This window comes from Daktulosphaira vitifoliae, unplaced genomic scaffold (genome assembly GCF_025091365.1).
Source record: "Daktulosphaira vitifoliae isolate Bord-2020 unplaced genomic scaffold, ASM2509136v1 Scaffold_2, whole genome shotgun sequence".
NCBI classification, from domain to species: domain Eukaryota; kingdom Metazoa; phylum Arthropoda; class Insecta; order Hemiptera; family Phylloxeridae; genus Daktulosphaira; species Daktulosphaira vitifoliae.
Window position 1 is genome coordinate 13,396,657 of NW_026099573.1, and position 14,484 is coordinate 13,411,140.

The 14,484-nt window shown below is 23.5% G+C and overlaps 1 protein-coding gene across 2 annotated transcripts; it reads right to left on the reverse strand.

Moving 5' to 3' along the window:
- Positions 1-2,405: 2,405 nt before the first annotated feature.
- LOC126899045 (uncharacterized) lies at positions 2,406-13,348 on the reverse strand. Of its 2 annotated transcripts, none has more exons than XM_050673559.1 (9): positions 13,209-13,348; positions 10,556-11,879; positions 9,753-9,813; positions 9,130-9,193; positions 8,900-9,060; positions 8,009-8,196; positions 4,980-5,045; positions 4,603-4,847; positions 2,406-4,391 (listed from the first exon to the last, which is right to left on the reverse strand). In XM_050673559.1, exons 2-9 carry the CDS (start codon positions 11,861-11,863, stop codon positions 3,341-3,343), a joined length of 3,144 nt encoding a protein of 1,047 aa, XP_050529516.1. In that variant the 5' UTR covers positions 11,864-11,879; positions 13,209-13,348; the 3' UTR covers positions 2,406-3,340. The 2 variants fall into 2 exon arrangements, with proteins under 2 accessions (XP_050529516.1, XP_050529517.1); XM_050673560.1 differs by lacking the exon at positions 13,209-13,348 and adding an exon at positions 12,798-12,941.
- Positions 13,349-14,484: the final 1,136 nt, after the last annotated feature.

Sequence of the window (14,484 nt, forward strand, 5' to 3'; positions counted from 1 at the left end):
TCTGGTAGGGTAAGATGATGAATTCAGTGTTTCTCAAAATCAATCTCATATAGCAGCACCTTCTAGTTAGCATAAAATTCTCATTTTGTATACAATATTTGCTAATATAAACACATGTGCGCGTACGTTAATTATTGTAGTGATTAGAAATTCATATTTAGCGTGTTTTTATGTAATGTTTAAACAAATACAACTCCTAACTTCGTCTAAGACTTTCACTAATGAAGAAATCCTGAGAAAACTATTGAAAAATTATAAATCAAGGTCCCCAGTTTAGCAAAAAAAATTTGAAGTCCACCTGTGATAATGTTATTATGAATTTTTATTCATGCGTTAATGCATATTCATGTTATTTAAGCCAGAAATCTTTTTCTAAGTAAGCTAAAAATATTTTTTTTGTTAAACTCATCAAAAAATTTTAGAGATGCATCAAATACAAATATATTCTGTGGATATATTCTTCCACAACCTATGATTAACATCACTATCATAAAACGCTTCAATGACATTGTTTAAAAGATACAAAAAAAAACTATAATTTTAACGTAAATATTACAAAGTTTTCACTAAATAGGCCAGTCAACAAAGGAAAAATGGCGGAAAAAATTCCCAACCAAATTTTTTTTTTTTTAAAGTTGAATTAAGATATGTATAATGACATACTAAAAGTCCTCATTGATGGAATTGAGCTTTTTTTACAGCCTTGCAAAAGTTCAAAAATATGAGCTTTTTTTCATTTAATATTTAACTTACAAAAAAAAGTTTCGTAAAAAAGTTATGTGTGCATGTGTGAGTTGATTTATTTATAGTATCATTAAAGAGTAGTGTATATTAAGATACAACCGATAGAGTAGGTAATTGATTTGACGCTATATTGTTAAAACCCAACCAAACGCTAAATTGTACATTTCCAAACAACAATTATATTATATCAATTGCCACCGGAATTCTGGTAATCTTCTTCTTTTTCTTCGCCTTAATCCCAACTATTTGGGGTCGGTCATCCTTATCCTAGACTTCCACTTGACACAATCTTAATAAATTTTATATATCGTTCAAACTAGTACTAGCGCGGTCGGGACGAGCACATATCAGTAGCATAGTTAGGGTTTTGTTATTTTGGAGGAATAAATATAAAGACATTTTTATACCTCTTACAAACGATAAAAAAATTCATCACGTAAACATTTTTACTTGCGGAATCTATCCCACTTCAAACCCATCCCTCCCGGAACAGGAGTCCATCATTACCTAACATCGGCACTTGTTCAAACCAATTTTATACTTGAGTTTTTTTATGAGATTTTCTTTAATAGCATATTAAAATTAATGTTTTGTCTTTAGTAGATTTTATTAAAACTTTATAACTATCCAACTGTTATTAAAAAGTTACTACAATTTTAATATGAAGGAAATTTTTTTGATTTATTCCTTTTTCAACATTTGTCTAATTTTGAGATATTTTTTTAAATATCTAAAATTGAAGGACATCTTTTCAATTATTAAAAATTATATTTTTAATAAGTTCAAGTTCGAATTTTTTTGCCAATTTTTGACAAGCAAAATGGATTTAGTGATTTTTGAGATGTAAAAAAAAAATTTTGTTTAATGACTATATTTTAATCAATAACTTGTTTTATAGTCTTATAGGGTGGGACTTTTTAATTTTTTTTGGGTAGTACTACAAGCCTTCATTAAGGATTCTGTATAGTCAACATTTCTTAAACAAAATATAGTAAAAAATATTTTATAAATAAAATATTACATTTCACTGTTTTTTACTTAAATGACTAATTACTTACAAAATAAATGTTATTTGGACAATTTATTATTAATTATTAAGTACATTTAAAATTTTTTAATTTAGTATATATTTAAAGGGCGAGACTATTACGAAATATTTTCAAAAATTGATATGAAAATAATAATTGATGTGCCGAATGGCTATTTTAAAACTACTCTTCAGACAAATTCAGTCATTTTGATGATAATGCCCACAACTGGACTATAATCGGGATTTTTTAGAGTATAATTGAAAAATAATGATCCAGTAGTTTTATACACGGAGTGACAGACAGACAAAACAATACACATCATAGTAAAAACATATTATTTTTATAATTTGGGGGACTGAGGCAATATTAGGAGACTAAGATTCCTCTATACCAATTCAAATTACGGCTATATGGGGCGTAGGTACAATGGCTCTATCCAAATTACAATGTTCTAGTGAAATGGCTCCCTTTATAATTTCTTCTGGATCAACATCTCAAAATAACATTATTATAAAATTAATATTATTTTCAGCTTCACTTAAGACTACTAAAATACAAGATTTATATTTATTTATTTTATCAATATTTATCATTTAATGCATCAACTCAATAATATTTAATAATGCTAAAAACAATAATATCACATGTGTATTTGTTAACAAGAAATACCTAATTACATTTCCACCAGTAATTTATATAAGTTTAATGATAGTGCATCATGCAATATACAATACAAATAAATCAAAATCATTATGTACAAAAATATAAGTATTAAAAAAATAATTAATCCATCACAATTGCTCATAAATTCAAAATATTTTTACAAAAGTATAAGATAGCAAAATTAGTTAATAGTCTACACAATACTACAACTACAGAATATAATTAAGTTAAAATCTAGTTATGTCAATTTTTTTTTATTATATAATATAATTTGATGAATACTCAGAAATGTACACCAACTAATAGAAAATTAAAAATATTGAATTATTAATGAACATCAACAATATAATTTATCTCACTAAATGTGTTCAACAAAATTATTATAATAGACCAAAAATAGGCAAAAACTATTCAATATACAATATGCAATGTGATAAAAATAATATTGATGTAAAAAATTTGTTGTGATTATTAAAAGTAACAATATTGTTTATAAAATGTAGCATAGTATATACAATAAATACAATTAATACAAAAATGTACTTTATATATATATATGTATAAATTGATTTCAATAATTAAATTGTTGAATACTGAAAGCAAGTAAACATTGGTAACAAAACTATAATTTAAACAATTATTCAGGACTAAATTAGTAATAGGGTAAACTAAAATACAGTAAAAATAACATTAGAATTTAAGTACAATATGCTATCTAATTCGGAAATTATAGTTAAATAGCTAAAATATTGTTTATTACAATATATTGTTTTAAAATTAATATACTGTTACCATAATATACAGTATTTTCAGAAATATTCTTAAATGTAAGAAGAAAATAAATAATTATAATATTTAAAGAAAATTTTCCTAGACAAAACATTCATAAAAGACTAGGAATTTTATAATCCTTTAGAAGTATGATTTTCATTCATTTTCCAAAGAGGAGGAGTTCCCCTTGTGATAGTTGAATTCATCCGGTCAGTTGTTAATCTTTTTGTGTTAATAAATTTTATTAACTTTTGTGTACCTGAGCCCTGACCAGAAAAATTAGGTTTTACAAGAGAGAGTCTTACATTAGAAGTGAAGGGGGCAACTTTTTTTAATGAACTTTTGTCAGAAATGATTTTAATCTTACTAGACTTATTTATAGATTTCACTAAATTTGATGAACTAGTATTTGATAATACATCAATAACCTTAGGTAAGATAGAAACTGGAGTTAATCTTTCAACAATATTATTAGTATTTACACATTCAACTTGCTTTTTTACTTTATTTTCACATATAAGTTTATTACTTTCATTTGAAGACATCTGAAAATATTTAACATTTTGTTCACTCATGCAATCTTTTATTTCATTAATATTTCTATCATCAACCATTATTTCTGTTACATTTGATTTTTTTATAGTATTATCTTCCAAATAAGTATTATCATTATTATATTTACCATAATTTTTCTCCGTAAAGCTAATAATTTTAGATGATAATGAAGTTATTGTTTGATGATTACTTTTTTCATTTTTATCTCGACCTACTACTTGTATTTCTTCTTCATCATATTTTTCATCTTCTTCGTCATCAGCTATCACAAGGTGACCATCTATTCTTGCTTTCTCAATAGCAAGCAAATGATTTACTAAACCTTTGGAACTACTATATGGCTTTTGAAGTTCACTAAAAAGTTCAAATGTATCTTCATCAACATACGCTACATGATTTTTAGGTTGTCTTATTGGTCTCTTGTTTTTTGTTAAAGAAATTTGTGAAGATGATTCTGGGTCAATAATTTGTTTGCAATTAATTGAATTATTTGAATTTATAGTCACAGGAGACGACGAAACTATTTCTGATGCACATGGTTCTACTTCTTTAAGTTTTGTTTTATTTAAAGTAGAATTCTCAACTAATAAATATGAAGGTAACGTGTAATTGTTATACAAACAAATTCTACAACAGAAATAAATATTACATATATATTAATTGTTTTTAAAACTTTTAAGTGAACTATTGTTATTTTGATACACTAGACTTCTAAAGGTAAAAGAATGCTCACCAAGTTAGTAGACAAATTCAATAAAGATGTTTTTTATAATTTATAAAATAAGTTATTAATGACAATAATTAAAACTAAAGAAAATTTATGATAATATTTAATTACCTTTTAACAACTGTATCTCGATGAACTATAAAATCAGGTCGTTCTCCGCCATTTCTTGGATCTTCGGTCATACGCCAAATTAAATAAACACGACAAGGTTTGCAAATCAAAAAATTTACATCAAGTTTAAATGGTATTTGATCATCATCAAGTATTTCTTGGAACTTTTTATGCTCATCTCTTATTAATTCAAATTTCAATGCAGCTCGATTTCCACACAATTGACATTGAAGCATAGTTAAAATCTATTAATTAAAATTATTTAGTATGTCAATATAAGCGATAATTTGAAATTTTAGAAATTTATTTATTATTTTAAGTTATAAATTATTTTTAAAATAGATTAAAATTAATGTTTAAAAGTAGAAAAAACTTACTTTTTCATAATGTAAGCAACATATGGGCATAGGCTCAGACTTGTACTGCCAATCACGTAAAACTACCTAAAAGTCATAAATGATAACTTTAATTTACATAATACATACTATATGTTCAATAGTCTTATTATTACTGTTTAATAATTATTAAATAGTAATAATATAATATTAATTATAATTAATTTATGTAATTTAATAAATATGAATACAGTTTAATTTTTAATATTTATTAAAGTAACCAACTGTATTTTATTTCTTCAAAGCTTTCATATCTTTATAAAAATGAAAAGTAATCCTTAACTAAAAATTTTATAATATATTATAAAATGTCAAGTAAGATGATAGTATACTATAGATATTTAAGTTTTTATTTCCTTTGAAACTGCTTGTCAACAATAGGAACTACACAACAATGGATAATTACAAAAGCAACTTCTATTTCCTTAATTATATCCAGATTGGTAATTCTTAGATTCAAAAATATAATATATAATTTTTATAATTGTCTTCAAATTATTATTGATTTTGATTTTTAATATGTTAAAAGTAATCATTTTTACCTACATTTTTTGTCCCTTAAAGTAGAAGTTTATAATAAAAAAAAAAAAAAATTATTACCATAACTATTAGCTCAACTTGCAAGTTTGAAATTGACATCATTTAATAGAAAAAAAAACGTATTGTTAAGATTAATAATATGCAGTCAGGAAATTTTATAATTACTATTTACAGTAAATTTATCAAAAAAAGCTCTAATTTTTTTGCATTTTTATTGTAACAGATCACTTAAATAGAAATCATTTCTAATTAACTTTTGGTGTTTAAAAAGATTCTACAATTGAAATATGTAAAACTTACTTTAAATAAAAAAATCAATAAAAAAAAAAAGTTGTTAAAAAGATCTACTCCATTGAGCGTATTATAAAATTTGATTATAATTGTACAAATTCATTGTTAAATTCAGGATAATGATAAAGTATATTACTTTAGCTTTAATTTAAGATACACATAAAAATATCAGACATTTCAGAACACTTTCAAAAGTTAAATTGAAAAAGCTTAACTTGTGTGCAAAAATTGCTTTTTTGAATCCCCCCTGTGGACAGGTTTAGAGTCAGATTTTTGAGGGTAATGTCTTCGATTAGATACGATTTGTGATCTTTTGACATATTGTTAAAAGAAATCGGTCTAGTGAAAGCTTGAAAAAATGGCAACTGACAAAAAAAAACACATAATGTTAAATTAATACCTTCTCAGCTTCGCGTGGAAGTTAAAAAGGTAAGGCACAGGATATAAATAAAAAACTTATTATTCAGCCTATTTAAAAAAGAAAGGAAGAAGTGAGCCTTGTAAAGGTATAGGACCATTATCCTCATTAACTTAACAGATAAGGCACTTACATGGATCTACTTTGAACTACAGACTTAAGTATAATGGATAGAAGTACCTACTTTTATAATCAGGAACAAAAAGTCATTGATCTTAGTTTGCTCAAGGGCGATAGTACAGAAGATAGAAGGTTGGAAAGTGTTTTTTGAAACCTTTATTTTTGATTATAGGCACATTCTTAAAAACTTAAAAGAATTTAACTGTAAACTTGCATTTAAAGAATGGCTGCTATAGCCATTATCAGAGCGATAAAAATCTTATGAACAGTGTATTACAGTGGTATTGGAGGCAGTAAATGGTCTAGCTTCTTTTCACTTAGAGGTTAAAGTTTATGATAAAACTTTAACACTAAAACTCCATTAGTTTTGGAATATGGATCATATGACATGGTAAAATACTAGAGTATACTGGAATATTCCTCGGATTGTATCAAACCTGTACTACAAAATAATATCCCTTACAAAGTTAAAAACATTTTCTAGTGAGGGAAATGAAAATACTTATGTTGAACCCATGGCAAGACTCAAAGAAAAATCCCTCAAATACTCAAAAACTGATGAAGAGAACAACACAGAAAAATATAGAGTTGCTCTGTGGTCCCCAGACAATCAAAAATACAAGTCAAGACTCTCAGTTTACAACGGAAGAATCTTAATAATATAACTATATATCAAATAAGTACTCTGACAGGATAGTCATTTGCTTCAATATCTTTACACAATGGGGTGCCAAAATCATCACTAAGTAGAATGTGTGGAACAGGAGAGAAAAATGCATTTCACATTATAAGTGACACTGGTCATATTAAGATATGAATACTTGGGAACTAGACTTTTTGTACACATACAGAATGATTATTTCAATGCTAGCCACTCAATTTCTCATAAAATAGTAAGTTTTTTAAACATTTTTTTTTGTTTTTGTTAGTTATATATGTATTTCAATTTATCTGTTATAAAATAATTTTTAGGTATTACCCCTTATATCTTATGAGGGTGACAACTTTATTTTTATAAATGACAACATACATATCAAACTAGCTTATAAAATAGAAAATGACTGGTTAACAACAATTTTTGGACCAATACTTTGGAAATTATTAGCATTTTAAAATATAAACTGAAAATGAAGCACTGATACTGAAATTTGTATTATTAATCATTTCTCAGCTGTAACCTTCCCACCTAGGTACAAAAATGTCAATATCTTCTGTGGAAACACTTATGTGAAGAAACCAAATAAATATAATTTGGTAGGAGTTGCGCACAGTATATTTACAGGTCTGAGTGTATAAAAGGGAACATATATATATTTTCAATGCTTGTTTTGTTAGCCCTTTAAAGGATACACTGAACAAGTAGTAAACTTCGATTTATACATCTGTTCTAAAATTTTCAAATTTGGAAAAGTAAAGAAACTACATGACCACCAATGCGAAAAAAAGTTTTTTATACTGTACTGCCAAATAAATTTTACAAAAAAGTTAATAAATTCCTTAATTTTTCAAAATTTAATATTCATACTAAAAAATTAATAATTAATTTTTTATTGTAAAGTATTTACCAAATCAAAATTTGTTAAAATTTATAATAAAATATTTTGAATATTTCAATTTATAAGAATATATAAAAAAAACTTACACTTGAATTTTTTTCCAATTTTTTAAGTTTTTCTATTACTTGTGGCTTTAAAATATTAGTTGATTTACGAATGCAACCCAGAATAATACAACCAGATTGTTGAATTGATCTTTTCCAACTTCGTCTCTCAATAGATCGAAAACATGCATCACATAGACACGAATCTGGTCCAATTAAATGAGTAACATCTAAATATAATAACATAAAAGAATTTTGATACAATTTACCATATTTATGAGATAACTTATAATTAAAATATAAATGTCATTATTTTATACATCATGATTAAGAAACAGATTTATATGCATTTATAAATTTGGTTTGAGAGAACCCAAGTTTAAGTAACTTTGTTATAGGATTATATATGTTAGCATCGACTAACTTTTTGTATTAGAGAGGAATAAACTTCCTCTTTTCTTCTAAAACTATACCCTTGTTTATAACACATATAATTAAATCTCGAATGGATCAATAAAAATTTGTACGGGCTAATGATGATTTAATAATAACTTAAGAAAATGTATAAATACATATAAATCCATTTAATATAATATTCAATATAAATTAGTTAAATAGCAACAGTCAAATGAAAAATAAAAAAACGAAATTATATAAACAATAAAAAAATTATCTATAATACATTTTTCAAACTACAAATAATCTATCATGTAATTTTTTATTACTTTAAATTATAAATAAAAAATTATGCCTTATTTACTATTTTTATTACTATATTAATAAAAATGTCATATTAAATATTAAATCAAATTCATAATGAAGTAATATCTTAAATGTGGAATGATTGCTTTTTTTATAACATCATTTAATTATAAATTAAAATTAATGTGTAAATCAAAATTTGAATGATTGTAAAAAAAATTAAATTCTTACTCTCTAAACAGGCTATCTGTTTTTCAGAACTTTTTATCTGAGCTATATGACAAGGGGTATCATATAAACCAAATTTCCCATGACAATAACTACATTTAAGCATACAAGTACGTCCTGGATGAAAAGATGAACCAGATGTTCTTTCTGGTATTAGAATAGGTCTAAAAGCAGACATTTTTTAATTAAAATTCTGCTTAGATAGCTATTCTACATTTTAATAAAATACTTACACAGCACTATGCTTTTCATCTTTGTCTTTTGAATATTCTAATAAAAATGATCTTCTAAGCTTTTCTACAATAAATTAATTTAAACACACAGTAATTACAAAATTACACTATTAATTATTATTTTCAAGAAATTGTTTGCTACGGTTTAAAAAGTTAAATTTATTTATAAACTAAAATGAATATTAAAAATTAAATATGTAATATTAGAAGTGAAAATGACGATATATTTAGCCTTAATAGGTAAAAAGCATATAAGTAAACTATTTTAATAAAAATCAGATATTAGAGTCAAAATACTTCTAAATTTCTGATAAATTAATTATTCAATTATCTCTGATATCATTGAGTTATTATAACTTCAAAATTGATTGTCAGTCAATTTTTTTATTTTGAAAATATGTCAATAACCTTTCTTAATTAAAATATGTAAAAATGATTAACATCTTTGTAAATAAAGCATTTGATAATTCTATTAGACAAAAAGAAAAAGTATTTTTAATTCCTGTTAATAACAAAAATATTGCTGATGTCGTTTTACCTATTAAAAGCACTTAAAAATATTTTCCTTTTTTATTTTAATATTTTAGTGGTACTTAATTTAATAAAATATTATTTCATTCTACCTGAACTAGATCTAATTAATCCACGATCAAGATGCTCTTCAGTAGTTTTAAGTGGTGACTTCTAAGTATTTAAAAAATTAATAAGTATAAATATTTTAATTCTATTCAATGTTAACAGCTGAACTAAATTAATTAATAGTCATTTTTTAAAAGGATACATTAATAATTTATCCTAATACATTATCTATAATGCACTTAGTAGGAAAATTGATATATATATATATATATATGAGATAATTCTAAAATCTAAGACTCCTCAAACTATATCTAGTCAAAATTATTCTTTTACAATGTTGTTGTAGTATAGTTTGCTTTCTATATAACAGGGTCACAGATTTTTTTAACCGTTATATAAATTAAACTATAATAATTTACAAAATTAGTTCCAAACTAATATTGAGATTAAATTTTACTAATTTTCATTTAAACCACCCAAAATTAAAAATAAAATTTAATCATGATTTCTACGATTAAAAAATATATATATATTTCTTATAAAATTGATTTTAAAAATAAATTATATAAAAATAATGAAAAACAGTTTCATTTTATAAAATAGAACCTACTATAAATCCAGTTAGATCACATTTTTCAAGATTTTAATACAATTTGTACTAGTTGATGACGTGTTTGGAATAACTTAACAAAATGTATAAATTCATATAAATCCGGAATTTACTAATAACTTAAATAATCCTTAAGCAAAGTCAGATTATCTCACTCACATAAATAAATTTAAATAAACTAAGAATTTTTTTTTTTTAGTGAAAAATATTCAAAATGAAATAAAAAAATATTTTTACCTTTTGAATAGTCACATTTTTCTTCAACATTTCATCATTAGTATCTTTTTTATTTGATTTTGCCACTTTATGAACATCTATTAATCCTAGTGCTGAAATAAAAAAATTTTTTCTACGAATGGTACTTCTATCTAATTCTAATTTAGAATTAGAATCCCTAGCTAGTGCTGATTTTTTATTTAAACTTTCATCTATATCTATTCTATCAGTAGTTTTTAAAATTTCAGACAATTTATTTTCTGAACTTTTATTGAAATGTATACTATCAGAATCAATTTGTGAGTTATGTGAAAGTGTTAGTTTGTTTAAACAACGACCTTTTTGATCTTTATTTGATTTAGATAGTTTATTTTCAGGTAGCTTTAGAAAAGCAGGAGACTTTACTAAAAGCTTAGGTGTGACTAACCTAAGAGAAAAAATTTTATTGGTTAACGTTTCTGGTTCAGATGTTTCAGTACTAGTTTTATTTGATTCATCAATTGAGTTACTATTGTTTGATGACATTTGAATATCATTATTTGTCTCATTTGCATTATTATTAGAATACTGAACTAGATTTATTAAAGGACTGTAGTTAACCTTAATGTGATTAGGTTCTTCATCTCTATTACTAAATGATTGAGAAATGTCATTAAATAAATTTGATGAAACATTAAAACTATCAGATTTTTCAGTTACAGATTCTAACGTGAGATCATTTCCATTGTTAGAATATTCCATATACTCTTTTTTATAAATAACTTCTTTCATAATCTCATTTTTATGTTTTTTTAAAGAAATATCACTGAATGTTATATCTACTTTATCATTATTTAATCCAACTTCAATATCAGATACTTGTTTGCAAAATCTTTTGTTAGTCTTTTTATCTTCCATATTAAATTCACAAGGTGATAATTTAGATCTGCTTCGAGTAAGTCTACTAGATTCATTAGAACTTTTGCTTTTTAATGACTTATCATTTATAGGAGTTTCAATGATATTCTTAATTGTTTGTTCAACTTGATTATTTAATTTATTTCTACTTATAATTTTACGTTTTTCCCTAAGAAGATTATCATTAGAAACATGTAAGGAATTTTCATCCATTTTTTTCTTATTTTCTTCAATGAGTTTATCTATTGGCGACATTCGAATCATGTACTCAGACTGTACAGCATACTTAACATGACAATTATTTAACTCATTATATGCAATCCTCACTTTTTTAGTATATTTCATTAAATCATCAGGATAATAAAATAATTTTTCATGACATCTAAGTATACTTTTATCTGAATACCAATCACAATTATCAATTTTTTCCATGGAATATAGAAATAATCTGAAAAATATAGGTTTCAAATTCAAAGAGATTTAAAATTTTTTTTGAATATTTTTCAAATTTAATATTTAAATAATTTATTTACAATATATTTGTCATATTTATCAAATAGTAAATAGACCAGATATTCAAGTTACTTTCTATATATAATTTTGTATAATATACAGTATATTGTTCATTAATAAATTTAGACTATTTTTTTATTTTAAGATAGTTTATAGTATTAGGTTTTTCCCTTTTTTTAGTATTACTATATATATATATATGATATATATATTTGTCATAAAAAAACTAAATTTTCCAATTTGGGTACTGATTTTGGATTTTTTGTTATATTAGTTATGGACTTAGTTTATGTAAGGTAATTTATGGTTTATAAACATACTCTTTGGTAGAAGCTATAATGACCCCAGATGAGCTATAAAAGTGAAATATAGGATAATTAAAGGTATCCAATATTGTTGTTTATTTTAATATTACAATGGAATTTAGTATTTTGGTTCAAAATCCTTATTTATACAATACAATAAGAGTTATATTACTTAAAATAAGTAATTGTTTAATAAAACAATAATTATAGTAGTTGTTATTAAAATCTAGAAATCTGAGAACTTACAACTGACATATATAAAATTTAATTTTTATTTATTAAACAATTTAATTAGTATATATTTAATTAATAATATTAAGAATTTAAAAATTAGAATATTAACATGCATATCTTTTCTTTTTTTATACATCACTTTATTTGAATATTTATTATCTATACAATAAAAAAAAAATTCTAATTATTATAACTAATGTTTTTATTATATAAGTTATATATTAATTAATAAGACTAATAGAATAATCTCGCCTAAAAATAATTGGTCAAATATCTAGATACTTCATTTAAATATATAAATATTTTATACTAACAGCTATTTTTGAATGTATCATCTTTAAGCTGATTATTTTAAAGTCATTCATATTAAATATAATGTATCACACAATTTTAACAGAATATAATTTTCTCGTTTGAAGTATTGATTTATGAAATATAAAAACTATTTAAAAAAATTTTAATGAAAAATATAAAAATTTTAGTTGGTGGCATTTAACAAATGGTAAATATTAAACGTCCATTTTATCCTTTATTAAATTTATAAATAAATCTAATAGTACACAATAATATCTCATGTACATTTTAACAGATGTTTTATCGAAAAATCAGTTTTAAATTGATTACAACAAAATTCTGCAAAATTAAATTTTGGTTTCAAAAATATTAAAAAATACGAATTCCTCGTCATTAAATAACTTGAATTTGAAACTACAATCAATACTTACATAAAAATAGTAAATTACCACCTTTGATTTTGCACACGCCAACTTTCACAGCGGGTTTTTACAATTAACAATAATAACAAAATTAGTAAATTTGGGGCCATGGCCGTTTCTTATCTTGTACTAATAGTATACTAGCACGCACCCCGAACATGGTTATAATGCTTATCAGTAGAACAAGAACGATAGAATTTTGGTACAGATACAGGTCTATGGATATTGTCGCGGTTTAATTACAAAGAGGCTGTATACTTTCATTAATTCGTAAAATGAATATTATATTATAATATAATTATATATATATATATTAAATAAACTACAATATCTACTATCAAATTTAGATTTTTTTGAAATAATATTTATTAAATCTAATAAATATAAAAAATTTCATTAAAACCGAAGAGATAGTTAAATTGGTGGGATAAAAAACATGTAAACATATTAAATTTAAATCGAATTTCATACTTCTATAAATATTTTTTTAATACGATAGTTAAATTAATAAAATAATTATTCGAAGTAAAAAGGATACTAAAACTGTTAATTTTCTACCCCTATCCCATCTTATCTTATGGCTAAAAAAATTAATTTAATAACAAAAAATAAAAATGTTACAATTCTTATTTCATCATACTAATTAATAAAAAGATAATATAGTTATATTAGCTGAATTCCTATAATTGTTCAGAAGAGTAATAAAATAAATTAGCAATACATATTTAAATAAATTATTAATTTTTTTGTTCATTCATGAAACATTAAATCGCTTAACTATTATTATTCAATATTAATAATATAAATATAATTAATTCTGTATAAAGATAAATGTAGTTCATACTTAATGATACGGTGATAAATCCCCTCTCAAAACATGATAATTAATCATGTTTTAATTAATGTGTTAAAATTAAATAATTATAAATTTTTAACAATAATCGAAACAGACATATTGTAACCCAAAACTTCTATTAAACTACTAATATAAGCTACAAGAATATAACATACCTTGGTATTTATTTAATAAAAAAATGTTAAGATTAAGTGACGACAATTTTAAAAGATAAAATAATAATATAAAAACACATATCACTAAATTTTATTTAAATATTTTATCGAAATAATTATTAAGTAATACGCTATACTGTTTTAAAAAATACGTAATATGGAAAATGTATTAAGTGTTATGTAAGTATAACCAACATGCAAATAAAAATTTATTAGACAAATTCTATAACAAAAGTAAACGAATTATAGCACAATTTCAGTTGTACATTACTAG